We start from the raw sequence: 18719 nt of genomic DNA on the forward strand, positions 1-18719 counted from the left end.
TATGGAACTATGGAGGGTTTGGTTTTATGGAGGCCTGCTTCAAGCAACCATGTGAAAAAGCTGCCTCGTGGCCAGAAAGCACTAATGTTCCTCCTCCAGCAAGTCATTCCCCTCAATGAAGACGACATGGGTTATTGTTTTAGAAATGAAATTTACAACCCAAAGGTGCTATTTCTAGTTAGAGGCGCATCCTTTCAACTAAGGTGCTCAAGGATATCCGTGTGGTCTGTGTGTTCCAGCAGGATGAACCGAAGTGCATTCGCACTGTTACATCCGATTTGCTCTACCAATAGCATACTGGAAGATGAGGGAGTGTGTATGTTTCATCTCTTGGCACTTTACTGTCTACTCATATTTCTTAGGTTGGAAAACATGATGAAGCCTGGATGATTCTGAAGTTAATTCATGACACAAACATGAGAGCACGGGGTCAGCCTGAGAAGGTCTTCACGGTGAGCATTGCTTCTCAGTGGATCTTCTACACCAGTGGTCTCAAGAAACTGTTTCTGAAAAGGCCTGACTGTAGATTCCTCTCTTGCTGCACTAGCCACTCTCAGCTTCCAGTGCCCTGGACCTTAACCTAAACCTGCTGCACTACTGTTGTATGTGCTGTTCCCTCTGTATGGATTGCTCTTCCAGCCACTGGTTATAAAGTTTATTCTCAATAGGAAAACCAGTCTAAATTAATGAAAATTGGATGCATGGAATATTTTGGAAAGAACAATGGTTTTTATTTTTATGTTTTTCTTCCTTTTTTTTTTTGCTTTTTAGGGCTGCACTAGTGGCATATAGAGGTTCCCAGGCTAGGGGTCGAATCAGAGCTACAGCTGCTGGCCTACGCCACAGCCACAGCAATGCCAGATCTGAGCCACATCTGCGACCTACACCACAGCTCACAGCAACACCGGATCCTTAACCTCCTGAGCGAGTCCAGGGATGGAACCTGAAATCTCATGGGTCCCAGTTGGATTTGTTTCCACTGTGCCATGACAGGAACTCCAGAACAATGGTTTTTAAATCCTTTGATCTATGCAGCATACAGTTAGATTAACATCTAAAATAGGTTTGGGGTGGAAGATAAAGTAGAAGTTTGGGATTAGCATATACACACCACTACGTATAAAATAGTTTTAAACAACAAGGACCTACTGTGTAGTACATGGAACTATATTTAATATCTTATAATAACCTATAATGGAAAAGAATCCTAAAAAGAATGAATTTAGTGATTCCTATCGTGGCACAGCAGAAACGAATCTGATTAGTATCCATGAGGATACGGGTTCAATCCCTGGCCTTGCTCAGTGGGTTAAGGATCCAGCATTGCTATGAGCTGTGGTGTAGGTCACAGATGCAGCTCAGATCTCGTGTTGCTGTGGCTGTGGTGCAGGCCGGCAGCTGTAGCTCTGATTCAACCCCTAGCCTGGGAACTTCCATATACTGCAAATGTGGCCCTAAAAAAAGCAAAAAAAAAAAATATATATATATATATATATACATATATATGTATATGTATATATATATAAAACTGAATCATTTTACTGAACACTTAAACTAACACAACATTGTAAATTAACTATATTTGAACAAAAATTAATTAAATAGGTTTGGGGGATATAAGATTTTTAGTGTCTTATGAATAATTTCAATTATAGTTCTTAAAATATGTGAAATAGTTCCTGATTAAACAGTCTCCTGAATATTCTTTATTCATTTCATTTTTTAGTAGCAAATGAATTTTTTCATAATATGAAGATAGACTTCAGTCTGGCATCTATCCCAGTTATCACAGTTTCTTAATTAGCCGAATGGTTATGCGGTTAATGGAGAAGTGAAGATTAGTGGTGGAAGGCCTCCCTTGAGGACCTGGAAGCCTTTAAATAGGCTCCTCTTTTGAGTGGATGCACAGTAGAGGAAGACCATATAGAAGTTCCCGTCGTGGCTCAGTGGTTAACAAACCCCACTAGCATCCATGAGGATGAGGGTTCGATCCCTGGCCTCGCTCAGTGGGATAAGGATCCAGCATTGACATGAGCTGTGGTGTAGGTCATAGACTCGACTCAGATCCCAAGTTGCCATGGTGTAGGCTGGCAGGTACAGCTCCGTTTCGACCCCTAGCCTGGGAACCTCCATATGCTGAGGATGCAGCCCTTAAAAAAAAAAAAAAAAATTAAAGGACCATATGGCAAGAGCAATCTTGAAACATCTTTTCTTTTTTTTGTCTTTTTGCCTTTTCTAGGGCTGCACTCATGGCATATGGAGGTTCCCAGGCTAGGGGTCGAAATGGAGCTGTAGCTACCGGCCTACGCCAGAGCCACAGCAACGCGGGATCTGAGCCAAGTCTGCAGCCTACACCACAGCTCACGGCAATGCTGGATCCTTAACCCACTGAGCAAGGCCAGGGATCACACCCGCAACCTCATGGTTCCTAGTCGGATTTGTTAACCACTGCACCACGACGGGAACTCTGAGACATCATTTAGATGCTCAGTGTCACCTAACCTTTCTTAGCCAGATGAGGAGATACCCTTTACCCAAAACTTCTGAGAAGGTGTCTCAGTAGGGCTTCATTGCCCTGTGAACCTGCTTTTTCTTCCAGAAGGTCTGACTTACCAAGTTCACTCATGGTTAGTATTACTGTATAAAGGTTAGGTGGGATAAAGTGGGAACATTCTAAAAGAATGGATAATTTCAAAATCATTTATATGTGACTTTCAAAGTCATTGCATGGTTCCACCGTGACAAATTTGTCTTTCTCCTTGTCATATCTACAATACAGTGAATTTGCATGCCCCCTCCAAGGTCTTATTTTTATTTGTTTCTATTTTTTAAAATTTTTTCTCTCTCTTTTTTTTTTTTTTTTTTTTTTTTTGCTATTTCTTGGGCTGCTCCCACGGCATATGGAGGTTCCCAGGCTAGGGGTTGAATCGGAGCTGTAGCCACTGGCCTACGCCAGAGCCACAGCAACGCCAGATCTGAGCCGTGCTGCAACCTACACCACAGCTCACGGCAACGCTGGATCGTTAACCCACAGAGCAAGGCCAGGGACCGAACCCGCAACCTCATGGTTCCTAGTCGGATTCGTTAACCACTGCGCCACAACGGGAACTCCGTATTTTTTAAAATTTTTATTTTTTGTCTTTTTAGGGCCACACCCGTGGAATATGGAGGTTCCCAGGCTAGGGGTCGAATCAGAACTACAGCTGCCAGCCTACACCACAATGCAGGATCCGAGCCATGTCTTCGACCTACACCACAGCTCACAGCAGTGCCAGATCCTTAACCCACTGAGTGAGGCCAGGGATTGAACCCACATCTCCATGGATGCTGGTGGGGTTCATTAATCACTGAACCACAATGGGAACTCCAAAGTTCTCCTTTTTAAACTCTCCTTCCTATGCATCTATTTTCCCATTGTTTTGCAGGGCTTAATTTGCAGCCAACTTCTCTTTTAACTCTACACACTCTCCTTAGCTGGTCTCAGTTCCTTCCTCATTCTCTGTTTCCTAATGGACACATCTCCTGCGCTCCAGCCATGTGTCTTGATGGGCTTTGTGGCCAATTCCTATGTACTATAAGCCCTTCAAATTCTGAATTTCTAAATCTCAACTTCTTACCTTAAGAGTCTCCAAACATCTTCCTTGTCCAAAATTCTATCAGCAAGTACCGCCAATACCACCCATGCCAGAACCCTGAAAACTATCCTATTTCTTTCTTTCCTTTATCTCTGTTCCATCCAAGAAGTCACTACGTCCTATTATTCTCTACCCTGAATCTCTCTTATACAGTCCCTTAATTTCTATCCTTACTGCCACTGTTTTGGTTCAGCCCACATTACTCACTGCCCTCTGCCCTTGCACTGGTCTTCAGGGATCCCAAACTTTTTGTGGTTTCCAACACAGTCTTTTCACTCACACTGCTGGATGTTTGCATTGGGATTCCTCTCACTTAGAATGCCCATCAAGGAAAAAAAAAAAAAAGCATAAAAAAAAAAAATGCCCATCAAGTAATTTGCACATATAGCAAATGACATGTTTCTCCATAAGCTCCAGCTCAAAGTCCACAGTCCGTGACGACTTCTCCCTCGCTCTCAGGCCAACTTGGTGTCCTGTATAATATGTCTCTCCCATCTGATATAGAGTTCCATTAGAATACTTTCTAATTTGTATGGTAATTGCTTGGAGGGTGTGTGATGTTTTATGTTTGTATCTCCAGAGTCTAGTGCAAGGCCTGGCTCCCCATGGGTGCCATTAAACACATGCACAAACATTAATGAGTGGAGAAGAAGTGTCCCCAAAGTAGTATGTTGAGTCAGAATGGCCATCAAAAAGAATGCAAATAATAAAGGTCCATGAGGATGTGGGGAAAAGGGAACCCTCATGCACTGCTGGTGGGAATGTAAATTGGTGCAGCCACTGTGGAAAGCAATATGGAGATTCCTCAAAAAACTAAAAATAGACCTAGCAAATGTCCCAGCAGTTCCACTCCTGGGTATATATCCAAACAAACCAAAAACACTAATAGAAAAGATACATGGACCCCAATGTTCATAGCAGCATTGTTTGCAATCACCAAGGTATGCATGCAACTTAAGGGTCCCATCAACAGATGAGTGGGTAAAGGGGATGTGATATATATATATATAGGATTATTACTCAGCCATAAAAAAATGAAAATTTGCCATTTGCTGCCACATAGGTGGACTTGGAGGGCATTATGCTAAGTAAAATAAATCACACTGAGAAAGACAAATACTGTATGAGATCACTCATATGTGGAATCTAAAAAACACAACCAACTAGTGAATATAACAAAACAAAAACAGACTCACAGATTTAAAGAACAAACTAGTGGGTACCAGTGGGGAGAGGAGAGGGGAGAGGGGCAGTTAGAGAAGTAGGAGGAAAAAAGAGTTATGGGATTATATGAAATTGTATGAAACTTCTGAATGTTATAAAGCACTATAGAATTAAATGAATTTTTCATTCAGTACACACACAGAAAAAGAATACCCCTATGATTTAAAAATAAAAATTCTAGGGAGTTCCCTTTGTGGCTCAGCAGGTTAAGAACCCAACTAGTATCCATAAGGATGGGAGTTCGATCCCTGGCCTAGCTCCCTGGTTAAGGATTTGGTGTTGCTGTGGCTGTGGCATAAGCTGGCAGCAACAGCTCCAATTAGACCCCTAAACTGGGAACTTCCACATGCCACACATACAGCCTTAAAAAGAAAAAAAAATTCCTAGAGTATCACCAAATACTGCCTAAATGGATGGTTTGGAGCTGACTCTATTTGGAATCTCATATTTCCATATGGGAAATCCATATTTCCCTTACTGTCCTTAAATATAGACATCTTTGTTTATATAGCCAGGAAGAGGCTACTGCTCACCTGGTATAATTTGCAGGAAACTGAGGGTCTCCACATCACCTCTGTCAAAAGCCAGTCTTGGTACCTGGATTCTCACAATAGAAGTGCTGCTTTGGATGTTGGCAGACTCTCCAGAAAGATCTGTTCGAAAGTTATCCCTGGTTAGAATAGTATGTGTGTGTGTTTCTGTGTCCTCTCGCGGGTGAATCAAAGGCAGGTAGAGGGTGGAGTTCCCTAGTGGCACAGCAGGATAAGGATCTGGTGTTGTCACTGCTGTGGCACAGGTTCAATCCCTGGCCCTGGAATTCCTACATGCCATGGGTGCAGAGGGGAAAAAAAAAGCAAGTAGATGTTTACTAACAGGATAAGATGGGACAGGTCCACAAAGGAACTATGCTGCTGCTGCTTTTTTTTTTTTTCTTTCTCTTTTCAGGCTTCATTCTCTGTGTTGAAAGCATTGCTTCTCCTGACTCTTAGTTCTTTTCCTTAGCAAAGGGAAACTAGCTTAAGTCATGGATACAGCTTCAGGCTGAACTTCTATCATTTCTTCCCCTTCTATCATCGAAGAGTCAGTGTCTGGGAGTTCCTGTTGTGGCTCAGCGGTAAGGAACCCGACTGGTATCCATGAAGACACAGGTTCCATCCCTGGCGTTGCTCAGTGGGTTAAGGATCTGGCTTTGTGGTAAGCCATGATGTAGGTCACAGAGGCAGCTCAAATCCCGAGTTGCTATGGCTGTGGCTGGCAGCTGCAGCTCCAATTCAGCCCCTACCCTGAGAACCTCCATATGCCACAGGTGTGGCCCTATAAAGGTTAAAAAAAAAAAGAAAAAAGAAAAGGAGTCAGTGTTTGATGCTTGCAGTCAAAGCTTGTTCACTGGATCTCACTCCATGGTCACCTGTGGGTACTTGCTGACCAGTCTGTTGGTTGGTCTCTGGAAGAAGGAATAAAGGGTTGCAGGAAAGCACTAAGAATGAAAGTTTGATGGAAAGGCTCTTAAGAACTATGTTTATGTTTAGGGGCCAGATTCATCAAATAGATTCCAAAGAAAAGTGTGTTCAATCCAAGCAAAAGATTTCATCTTAATCCAGGAGCACATCTATCTGGAGGTTTCATCTGCTATTGTGTACCTTTTAAAAAATTTTTATTAAAGTATAGTTGATTTACAAGGTGTGTTAGTTTCCACTATATAGCAAAATGATTCAGTTGTACATATAGATTCTTTTTCATATTCTTTTCCATCATGATTTAATCACAGAATATTGAATATAATTCCCTGGGCTCTGCAGTAGGACCTTGTTGGTTATCCATTCTCTATATGATAGTTCATATCCTGCTAACCCCAAACTCCCAATCCATCCCTCCCCTGCCTCCTAATATGTGCCTTTCTAGTAAGGATTTAGAGAAAGGTATATTATTCCCTTACTATTAGCTCTTTCTCTGTTTCTCTCTGATATTCCTTCCCATTCATTCTGTATTTAGTTCTTTTAGGTGCCTTTTGAGTCTGTGTACTTATACCAGTGGTCTCATATATGTATGGATACCTGCTCATGTCCCAAATACCTGCTTCCTTCTTGTTGGAGTCGGCTTTCACTCCTTTAAAAACACATTGTAAGCCTGAACTCCACAACTTCAGAGAAGAGAACTCAGCACATTGCCCTGTGTTGCACCTTACAGGTAAACAGAATCAAAACCCCACGGCAAATAGATGAGCTGATTGAGATTGAGAGTGACACAGGAACATGGTACCGGAGGTGTTTTGTTCGGATCCGCACAGAACTGTATGGAGTAAGTACCAAACCTGCCCTGACTTGCTGGCCAACATGTTGCTTGAGGTTAGTAAGAAGCAGGGTTGACTGGACCAATCCCATGAGTGGGGATCTTCCCCCTTCTGCCCAGGACACCTGACTCCTGGAGTAGAACCAGGTAATAGGATCCTCTTGGGATTCGCAGGGTAACTAAGATATTTCCTCCTTGGAGAGGAAAGGTTGTTATGCAAGGAATATTGGCAGTGACAGGGCGAACCGACATCTTCAGTTACTTTGTCCGTTGGCCTCCAAAAAGCTGATAAATGAACATTTCCACATTTGATTTCCAGTAGCCTTTAGCTTTTACATTTTAAGTTCAAATGGGGAGTGCCTGGTGGCCCAGTGGTTGGGGACTCAGCATTGCCACAGCTGTGGCTCAGGCTACCGTTGTTTAAAAAAAAAAAAAAAGTTCACGTGAATCCAGCCCAAAGCAAATTCAACATGTGTTATAATTTGTTGGAGGGGTTTGGGGGTGGGGTTGACTTAGGTAACTGCATAAGAAAACTAACTGTCTAATATTTCACAGATTTGGTTGACTTTTATGAGATGTTTCACCTACCCCGTCAGGGAAAATACCATAAAGCTTACCATTGTTTGGTTCACGCTGTCCTTTGGGTAAGTGATGCTTAAATTCTTGATGAGTGAAATCTAAATTTCCCCACCATAACTCCTGGTCACCCTGCTTTCTTTTCTTATACTGTTTGATGCTGTTAACCTCTAGGAAGGAATTTTTTTTTTCATTTTTGAATTTGCTGACAGTTAGTATTTATCAACCAGTCACTTTATTTATCCTGTCATATAGCTGAGGTGGTAAAAAAAAAAAAAATGAACAATGTTTGCAAAGTCCTGTAGGATCGCAGACAATCTGCCTTCATGATTTCTCCACCTTCCTGTCCTCATTTGCGAGGCCCCGGCCCCACCGGCCTCTACTCTTTCTCGAATGCACCAGAACTTTCTTAGATGTTCCATGTCAGACCTTTGCCTGCCCCCTAGTCAAGGCCCAGCTCATTTTCTTGCCTCCGTTGAGCCCTTTCTCACAGGTCACCTTCTCAAGGATACCTCCCCAAAGCAACTTCCATATGCTGTGGGTGAGGCCCTAAAAAGACAAAAAATAACTTAAATAAATAAATTAATAAATAAATGTGCAGCCCCTCAGTGGCCCTAGAAAGACAAAATATAAATTAAACAAATAAAATCACGCCCCCTCAGCCTTCCCTATTCCCTACTCAGCTTTATTATTCTTTATCACTGCTTCCATCTTCTAATAGACAAAACACTTTTTTATTCGGTATAGAATAAAGAAAGCTTTGTCCTCCCCCTTTGGGAGCTCCTGTGAGAACCAGTATTTTCAACTGTTTTGCTCAGGGATATAATGGCACTGGCCCATAATAAACACTCAATAAATAGTTGTCATCTAATGAATCAAACCACCATTTCTGTGTTCTGAGAGAAGAGTACTGGAGAGAACATTTCAGAATTGTATTTGCTAGTGGTTGACTATTCACTTTAGAATATGTGTGTACAGCTCCATTTTTGCCCGAGTTACTCCTCCAAAAGGGCAGGTGGATACTTCAGGGCAATAGGCATTCATTGTGCCTGGTAGAGCCCAGTATTTAGGTTGCAAGTTCCGTCTCCCAGCATCCCTAAATTAAAGCAAGTGAGTGATCACAGGTGACCGAGACCTTCCGCAGGGCTGTGAGCTGCAGTGGAGGGAGAGACAGGGAAGGTGGGGGCTGTTCTGCCTTGAGACGTGAGAACACTTCTGAGTTTTAGTTCCTTATTTCTAAATTGAGAGGGTTGACTTAGAACACGTAAAGTCACACCCCTCAAGTTCCAAAAATCCCCTTAATCTATGAAGGAAGAGGGGGATAAAAATTAACACGTCTTGGAGTTCCCACCTTGGCTTAGCAGTTAACGAACCAGGCTAGCATCCATGAGGTTGCTGGTTCGATTCCTGGCCTCACTCAGTGGGTTTAGGATCCAGCATTGCCGTGAGCTGTGGTGTAGGTTGAAGCTGCAGCTCAGATCCTGCGTTGCGGTGGCTGTGACTAGGCCGGCGGCTACAGCTCTGATTCGACCCCTAGCCTGGGAACCTCCATATGCTGCGGGTATAGCCCTAAAAAGACAAAAAAAAAAAAAGGAACATGTCTTAAATGCCCACTCCGTACTAAACCCTGGCTAGATACAAAGATAAGCAAGATAGAAGTTCAGTTCTTCAAATCTGAAGAGTTGTAGGATAATAATTATGATTTATGTTGCTTACTTGGTACGGACCACATTTTAAGCTCTACGATTTCCTCCTGAAGTCCCTGAAACCTCAAACAGTGCTTAGCACTCAGTGGCTATTCAGTAAACATTTGCTGCATAAATGAAAAATTAGCTGAAATTCCTCATGTTATTGATGATGGATGGTACAGGGTATCATGTTTCCCTCACTGTTGCCACTTGTGAAGATGTTGATCTTCTGCGTATGACTAGAGAACAACGCATAGAGTCTGCGTCCTGAGTCGCTGCCTATTCAGCGGCCCCCCGCTCACACCCCTGCAGTAAATATTTCATGATCTTTGGAGAGAAGGGGTTGGAATCTATGGACTCCCGAGACAGAGATGTTTCAGGAATCCTGATGGCAGCAATAATGATTGAAAAACAAAGCACTTAGTCTTTTGAGCCCTCACTGTGTGCTAGGTATTTTGCATCCTATTTAATCCGAGCAACCGCCCAGGAATGTGGATACGATCCCCATTCTGATAGTAGAGATGGAGGTGGGGAACTGAGGCGTGGGTAACGTGCTCGAGTTCACACAGCTGGTGAGCAGCAAGGCCAGGATTCAAACCTAGCACATCTGCCTGTAAAAGGTATGCTTATAACCACTTCTTACCCGATGCAGCTCAGTGTAGCTGGAGATAAACTAGAGCAGCGCTCCTCAGACTTGGGTGTGCCGTATCAGTAGTATCACTTGGAAGACTCCATCCACAGTTTTTGACTCAGCAGGTCCAGATGAGGCCTGAGAGTCTGTCTCTCTCCCAAGCCCCCTGGTGATGCTGCTGGTCCAGGGACCCTGCTTTGGGTGGGAACCACCAGTGTAGAGCAGTGTTGTTCAGTAAAAGTAGAATGTCCACCACAAGTGTTATTTGAAATTTTCTGGCAGCCACACGTTCCAAAAAAAAAAAGGGGGAGTTCCCACTGTGGTGCAATGGGTTAATGATCTGGCTTGTCTTTGTGGAGGCACCAGTTCAGTCCCTGGCCCAGTGCAGTGGATTAAGGATTTCGCATTGCTGCCGCTGTGGTGTAGGTTGCAGCCCCAGCTCAGTTTTGATCCGTGGTGTGGGAACTTCCATATGCCTTGGGGGCAGCCCCCCCAAAAAATAAATAAATAAATAAAAGGAAAGAAAGAAACAAAAGAGGTGAAATTAATTTTAATAATTTATTTTACTCACTTTGTCCAAAATATTATCATTTTAACATTTAATCAATATGGAATGATTAATGACTTAATTTTACATTTGTTTTATCCAAGTCTGGTATTTTATACTCACGGCACACATCTCATTCAGACTAGTCACATTTAACCACTCAGTAGACCCACGCGCTAAATTAAGGGCTGCTGTTCTGAGGAACACTGCACCATGGCTGAGCTGTAACCTGTTAGAATAACACATTAGAGGTGAGAGTCAGAAAGTGGGAAATAACCAGGCTTTTCTGATGGAGGGCTTAAATGGCCCTTTTCCCAGCCTTGAACCTCTTTGCCATGGGACTCTGCCCCCAAGCTAGCAGTACCACTAGTATAGGAACCAAGAAAGATTGTCCATTAATAAAGAAGTCACTCTGGAGTTCCCCGATGCCCTAGTAGTTAAGGATTCAGCAGTTGTCACTGGGTGCCGTGGGTACAGCCAAAATAAGAAATAGATGAAGAGGTGATTCTTCAAGGGCCCTCAGAGTGTGGGGGCCCCAGGAGTTGGTAGCACCTAAACTAGGAGATTGAGTTCTTCAGTGTAGCCTCAGGGGAGAAGAAAAACATCCACCTGCTGGTGTTGGATGGGATTCTTATGCATGTCTCTTCCCAAAGGAAGGGTTCAAGAAGTACAGACCTGGGGTTCTCTAGGGACACCTAGGCCATCCCTCTAGCTTGATCTTTGCAGACTTAGCTGGGGTGGGAGGGCCAGTGCAGATTCCCGTTTGATGCTTCCCACTGCTGCAGGGGGCCAGTCCTTATCAGAAGTGCTTCTCCAGGAACCACTTCCTCACCCAAAATGTCTGGAAGTTGGGCATGGCCTCTAGGGTGCCAGCGCCCTTACAAACTCACGTTTCTTTGTCTTTGCAGGTACTATGGATTATCCGTTTGGTTCCCTGATGTCATTAAACATCTGCAGCCGAATGTATTGAAAAATACAAATGACCCAAGAGTGACATTTTCAGATTTTACTATTAACTTTACAATGGCAAATCAGATTAATATTGGAATGGAATACGAGAATGGCAGGTCCAGAAACTTTTAAATCGCTTAATTTCCTACTTAATCTCAAAAATGTATTTCTTAAAGTTCCCTGGTAACCTAGTGGTTAGGAATCCTGCATTCTCACTGCTGTGGCTCAGGTCACTGCTGTGGCACAGGTTCAGTCCCTGGCCTAGGAACTTTTATATGCTGTGGGTGCAGCCAAAAAAATAATAATGATAAGTGTCTATTATAGTCCTCACTGCTCTAAAATATGCATGGGTTTTTTGGGATTGGGTTTTGGGGTTTGGGTTTGTTGGTTTTTTTAGTTTGTACACATAGTCATTTTCAGACTAAATTTGAATACTTGCAAATAGCTTTTAAAGAAAAGGTACACGTATGTCTGTTCCTTCACTTACAACTACTTCTGAAACGGAGCTGCTTCCCATTTATAAAAAAGGAATTGACTGATGTGAAAAGAAAATTCAGAAAGGCTTTGGAAAGCAAGCAAAATCTGTCATGGAAGAGAAGAGTGAAGACTATGAGAAAACAAGAGAGGTTATACCATTATTGAACTCAGAGAGGAAATCTGAGGTGTAATTTGATGCCTGTTTTCTGTCTCTGGCAAAGCAGACCACTTTGCAGAATTCCTTCCTTCTCCCCTGTGCTGAATCAAGAGTTGGGGTTAAGTTGTATCAGGAAGTTTCAATTAGAGAGTAGGAATGATTCCCCAAAATTAAGGGCTTTGAAAGTAGGGAATAAGTTAGCAAAGGATGTTTTTGGTTATAGAATCTGGAATGCCTCTTGATGAGGAGAAGGAATGACTCAAAAGGTGGCTCTGGTTCATTCTTTCAGAGAGGGAAAGGGATGGGCAGAGTCCTTATCTCTACCCATTATTTGTAATCTGAGCAAATAATTGTTGGTATAAGTTCTTGCTGACTGACATCATTCTAAGGAACTTCTCCCAATTTCAAAAATGATTTAAGTAAAATAATTGAACAGAGTTTCCCAAGGCAAAAACCAATTTAGAGAAATGAAAAAGGGAGTTCCCGTCGTGGTACAGCAGAAATGAATCCGACTAGGAGCCATGAGGTTGCCGGTTCAGTTCCTGGCCTCGCTTGGTGGGTTAAGAATCCAGCATTGCCATGAGCTTCGGTGTAGGTCGCAGACACAGCTTGGATCTGGTGTTGCTGTGGCTGTGGCGTTAGGCCGGCAGCTGTAGCTCCAATTGGACTCCCAGCCTGGGGAACCTCTATATACCTTGGGTGCAACCCTAAAAAAACTACAGTTACTCCATTTAAAATGTCTAATATGTTTGTCTCTGACAGTCATATTTTTAATAAAAAGTTCTTGCTGGATAGTCAGTCGTCACAGAGAAATGTGTTTACTTTAGCAATATAATGATTAATAATATTTAATAGTATTAAAAATCCTTATAAAACATATACATGTATTTTAGAAGGTGATAGAATTTTTTTTTTTTTTGGCCTTTCAGGGAAATTTCAAATACCACTAGCTACTCATTTTTTTTGAAAATGTTGTTCCTATTCAATATCATGAAATTCTTTAGGTACTGAGAGGAAATGACCTCCAGATAGACTCTCAGCACAACCAAACAAGATCTGGAATAGTGTCTTGTTTGCAAGCACCCCATATACAGAATGCTCCCTGAAAAGCATATGTGAAACTGAGAGCAGTGGTTATCTTTGGGGGAAAAAGAACCAGGTGGCTTGAGGGTGGGAGAGGAAAGACTTACTTTTTCCCTCTTTCACCTTTTGGAATTTTGCACCATGTGTATGTACCCTGTATAGACAGTATCCATGAAAAATCGTTCCCCCCATCCTTTTTTCCTAGGGCTGCACTCGTGGCATATGGAGGTTCCTAGGCTAAGGGTTGAATCGGAGCTACAGATGCCGGCCTACCCCACAGCCACAGCAACGTGGGATCCAAGCCGCGTCTGTGACTCACACAACAGCTCATGGCGGCACTGGATCCTTAACCCACTGAGTGAGGCCAGGGATCGAACCTGTGTCCTCATGCATACTAGTCGGGTTCAGGTTTGTTAACCACTGAGCCACTACAGGAACTCCCATGTTTCCTTTTTCTAAATTCAGTTTCCTTTCAGAAGATTAGTGATCTTCTTAAAATGTGCCAATGTTTACCTTCTTTTAGTGGATAGATTGATGGTTTACAAGATTTTACTCCAGACTCCCAGAGTAGGGATTACAACGAGTTTTTTTTTTTTTTTTTTTTTTTTTTTTTTTAAGGAGGTTGATCTCATGGGCACTTTGTACATTTTGAGCTGACAAATGTGGCCAGCATTAGGGTGCGAATGGTTTTGAAAGTACTCAGTAGCGGAGTTCCCCTTGTGGCTTAGGGGTTAACGAACCCGACTAGTATCCATGAGGATGTGGGTTCAATCCCCGGCCTCACTCATTAGGTCAGGGAGTTGTCGTGAGCTGTGGTGAAGGTCTCAGTCTCAGCTCAGATCCTGAGTTGCTATGGCTGTGGAGTAGGCCGGCAGCTGTAGCTCTGATGGGACCCCTAGCCTGGGAACCTCCATATGCCACAGGTGCTGCCCTAAAAAAAAATGAACGAAAGAAAGTACTCAGTAGTGAATTGCTTTTAAGTCAGCTCACTTTCCCAGGAGAATTAGTCCCTTTCTGCCCTCAGAAGAGTGGTATTTGGGGAGTTCCCTGGTGGCTCAGCAGATTAAGAATCTTGCATTGTCACTGCTGTGGTGCAGGTTCATTCCCTGGTCTGAAAACTTTCTCGTGCCATGGGTGCAGCCAAAAATACAACATAATAAAATAAAAGAGTGGTATTTGGTATAATAACTTCTTCCCCAGTTGAACAAGCAGTTTCCTCTCAATGCGTGACTAAGGTACATTTATAGTCTCTTAATGAATTACCAAGAGACACTGATAAATATTTATCCATGACTCCTGGGAGTTCTGGACAATACAGACAGAGCTGAACTGTAGTGTCTTCTAAGATGTTAGGATCATTCTGACACTCAACATCTCTGCCTTCTCCTTCACCCAAAAATGTATCTGAACAAGGTTCATCCTTCTGTACATTTCCAAACATAAACAGAGCTATGGTCGTTCTGCTTAGTTCAAGGAATACCACTTGGTTATGGGAAGAAAACATTCTTGGAAATGAGTGTGAGCCGAGCTTCTTGACACCTGCGTCCATCATTCCACATGTCAATCAAGCAGAAGTCACCCATCCTGTCTCAAGACAATTGGAAGTCCCTATGCTAGAATGAAGAAGCCTTGGGTTTTTAACTTGGGAAGCAGACTTTTATTAAAAGTGACCGTGAGAGCACATCCTCAAGCTAGCACTATTAATCCCTACATAGAGGATTTTCAGATACAGGCATATGTGAAGGAACAAGAGGACAGCATTGAAAAATAAAAGAATCAGTAGCTGCAGGTCATCTCCAAATTCAGTACCTTCAGCCATATACCTCACAAAACCTGTACCAACATTACGAAAAGCTGAATAATGTTATGCTGAATGCCATCTCTGCTTCTGGTAGAACATAATATTGGTGAGCAATGAAATAGCTAAAGAACAGGCTGCAGGAGGGAAAAGGGGAAAAGCTAAGAGCTGAGAAAATTGAGACATCGATGTCCTTTCTAATTAAGAGATTCCATAGTGGGGCATCACATCTCTAAATCTATATTTGACTCGGTTTTGAACCCAGTCATTGATGTGAGTCTTTTTGTGTGTTGGGCAGATTCGAAGGGATCAGGATGAAATCCGTAACTTTCAAAGATTCCGTTTTCAAGTCCTGCACCTTTAAGGATGTGACGTCAGTCAACACCTACTTCAAGAACTGCACGTTTATTGATACCGTGTTTAACAACACTGGTAGGTATGCTGCTTACCCCTTACCTGAGTCCTCTTCACAGGGTCTTGTTCTTGGCAGAAACATGATACCCATGTGATGATAGGTCTGGGCAGAGGTTTGGGGAACCGGGGAGGAGGGAGGGGATGAAGGTTGAAATACAGCTGAATGGACTCCTTCCATCAGGCTGGCTCAAAGCTGAGCTTGAATTGTCTGTCTCTGTCAGATTTAATGCAGATGGAACTTGCCGAGTTCAGAGTTAGGAGAGAAAAAAGTCCTACGGTGAATCATTCTTAAAGCAAAGAATTAACCTGAAGGTTTTTTGGTTTTGTTTTTGTTTTTGATAATCCTGGTTTCCAAATCTGGTGTTATCTTAAGAGAGCATGCCTGCAGAGATGGACCACATACGCTCAATCAGATACTGTCTCTGAGTCCAGTCCATTTGATAGAGTCTGGAAAACCCCCAGGGGAAAAAAGAAGGGGAAGATGGAGTTCCTAATGAGGTGCAGTGGGTTAAGAATCTGACTGCAGTGGCTCAGGTGGCTGTGGAGGCATGGGTTCAATTCCCAACCCAGCACAGTGGATTAAAAGATCCGACATTGCTGCAGATGTGGCTTGAATTCAATCCCTGGTCCAGGAAGTTCATATGCTGCAAGTGTATCCATAGAAATAAAAAAATTAAAAAGCTTTTTTTCAAAAAGGAGGGGAAACAACGTTGATTGAGCACCTGCTATTATACCCCAAATGATTAGACATTCATTATGTCATTTAATTTTCACAATAGCCAAGGCTTAGAAAAATTCAGTAATTTGGCCACTGTTGTAGAACTAGCAACAGCTGACATTTGAGCCCCGGCTTATCTGATTGCCAAACCCATGCTTTCCCACCGCCACACCTTGGTCTGCCTGTCACATAGGTCTAGAATAACAGCCTGACACTGGCAGGAGGATCAGCGCCACCCTGTTGCCAGCCCTGCCTAGCTCCAAAAGAGAGTGGAGTCAGGGGTCTTGGGGTTTGTTTCAGTAGCACTCCCACTGTCTTCTAACCCATTTAACTTCAGAAGGGCAGCTTAAATGGCACATTTTGATCAGCAAGGACAACAACAGTTTTGAATCTCACTGCCTTTTATCAGAACCCACCATCATCTGCAATCCCTTTTAGATAGATCCAAATTCAAGAGAAAAATCAGCGAATTCTAGTTACTTTTTAAGATCAAGAGGCTGACCCTTGTTCCTCGGCGGGTCCTTAGACCTTCACTTATAAATTCAGCCTCAAGGACCCTAGGGAAGTCCTTCCTTGTCTCAGAGCCCTATAAATCAGCAGTAGTGGGAGTTTCCTCATGGTTCAGTAGGTTAAGGATCCAGCATTGTCACTGCTGTGGGTTTGGTCACTGCCATGGCATGGTTCAATCCCTGGCCCTGGAATATCCTCATGCCATCAGCGTGGCCAAAGAGATTTTTTCTTTTCTTTTTTTTTTACTATGGCAATTGTAAGGCTGATTCATACTCATTTTAAGACAAATGGTTTTTGTAACTGTAGTATAGAAGCTATTAGTACTATAAAGATAGTCCTTATGGAACATGATAATTGGAACAAATTAATACTATAAAGGAGTAAGCAAGTAATGCAATTAGCAATGACCAACCATAGAAATCAGAAGATAACTGGACTCTTTACTTTATGCCTTTATTCAACAAAGCTATTCCTTCCTACATTTGCTTTATAATGTGCGGTCTTAGACTAGGCCCAGTACTTTGGCTGGGCCCTGAAGCTCTCAAAGAGTTTACAATATTGTGATTCATTTTTTTTTTAATTGAAATATAATTGATTATTATATTGTGCTAGCTTTAGGTGTACAGAAAAGTGATTCAGATGTGTGTGTGTGTGTGTGTGTGTGTGTGTGTATACATATATATGTATATATATTTTATTTTGCTTTTTAGGGCCGCACCTGAGGCACATGGAGGTTCCCAGGCTAGGGGTCCTATCCAAGCTACAGCTGCCGGCCTAGACCACAGCTAGAGCAACACAGGATCTGAACCGTGTCTGCGGCCTCCACCACAGCTCATGGCAACACCAGATCCTTAACCCACTGAACTAGGCCAGGGATCGAACCCACAATGTCATGGTTCCTAGTCAGATTCATTTCCACTGTGCCACAACACAGAATATATATATTCTCTTTTTTAACATTCTCTTCCATTATACAATACTGTGATTCTTTTCTCAATTCTCAACAGGCTTTCTTATACTGATGCACAATCCTAAAGAGCTTGATGAATTTTCTCTCTTTGTGTCCACAGATTTTGAGCCATATAAATTCATTAACAGCGTATTTCAAAACTGCTCATTTTCTAACAACAAGACAGGATGCCCAATTACCTTTGATGATGACTATAGTGCCTACTGGATTTATTTTGTCAACTTCCTGGGAACATTGGCAGTGTTGCCAGGGAACATCGTGTCTGCTCTCCTGATGGACAGAATCGGGCGCTTAACGATGCTAGGTATGTGCTTGGTTTCATGCAAAATACCAGAGCCGCCCCTGCCCCTGCCGTCTAGAGGAAGCCTGTCTCCCACTGTCCTCCCCACCCCCACCCCCCTCCCCAAGGATTTGCATCCTGCAGAGACCAGGAGAAATCCCTTAAGACCTTTCATTAGGACTGAATTTTCATAAAAATTATGTCTCATTACATCTCATTGAGCAGCTTCTGTGAGTTAACAGACTGAAAAACTAATTATGTGTAACTAATGTATATTTTTCTACTTGTACAGCTGAGTGGTTGATGATGGGCATTTCATGCTTGCTGGGTCCAGAAGGTAGTTAGAGAGGCAAACCTTTAGTATAGGTAAACACACTTGTGCCTGAGCTTTAGTGAGCCCAGACTGCAGCTTCCTCTTGGGATTCAGTTTTGCTATGAGATGGCAAAGACCCGAGTGTCCTCGCTCTAGTCTGAGGGGAGACACCCCAGCCTCTTGTCTGCTTCTTTGGCAGGTGGCTCCATGGTGCTTTCAGGGATCAGCTGTTTTTTCCTGTGGTTTGGCACCAGCCAATCCATGATGATAGGCATGCTGTGTCTGTACAATGGCTTGACCATCTCGGCCTGGAACTCTCTGGACGTGGTCACCGTGGAACTGTACCCCACAGATCGGAGGTATGTTGAAATGGGTCCCCAGGTAGAGGTGCTCTGAGCACCATGGAAAAGTCAGAGAAAATAAGCTAAACTGCCATTTCCCCAAGAAAGCAAAATTCC

At 42.9% G+C, this 18719-nt stretch overlaps 1 protein-coding gene across 6 annotated transcripts in view; it reads left to right on the top strand.

Annotated features, from left to right (window-relative positions):
- The window catches only part of SV2C (synaptic vesicle glycoprotein 2C), a 247038-nt gene that overhangs the window by 201677 nt on the left and 26642 nt on the right, over window positions 1–18719 (top strand). For all 6 annotated transcript variants that reach the window (XM_021084455.2, XM_021084457.2, XM_021084459.2 and 3 more), the window contains 7 exons: window positions 363–452; window positions 7047–7157; window positions 7704–7792; window positions 11499–11657; window positions 15355–15488; window positions 17769–17972; window positions 18461–18620. In XM_021084455.2, the coding sequence (XP_020940114.1) occupies window positions 363–452; window positions 7047–7157; window positions 7704–7792; window positions 11499–11657; window positions 15355–15488; window positions 17769–17972; window positions 18461–18620 (947 nt within the window). The remainder of the gene's footprint in view (window positions 1–362; window positions 453–7046; window positions 7158–7703; window positions 7793–11498; window positions 11658–15354; window positions 15489–17768; window positions 17973–18460; window positions 18621–18719) is intronic.

This window comes from Sus scrofa, chromosome 2, assembly GCF_054392235.1.
Source record: "Sus scrofa isolate SSC_HxYL_T2T_F1_AM1 chromosome 2, Sscrofa_HxYL_maternal_Yorkshire_Landrace_v2.0, whole genome shotgun sequence".
Lineage (NCBI taxonomy): Eukaryota > Metazoa > Chordata > Mammalia > Artiodactyla > Suidae > Sus > Sus scrofa.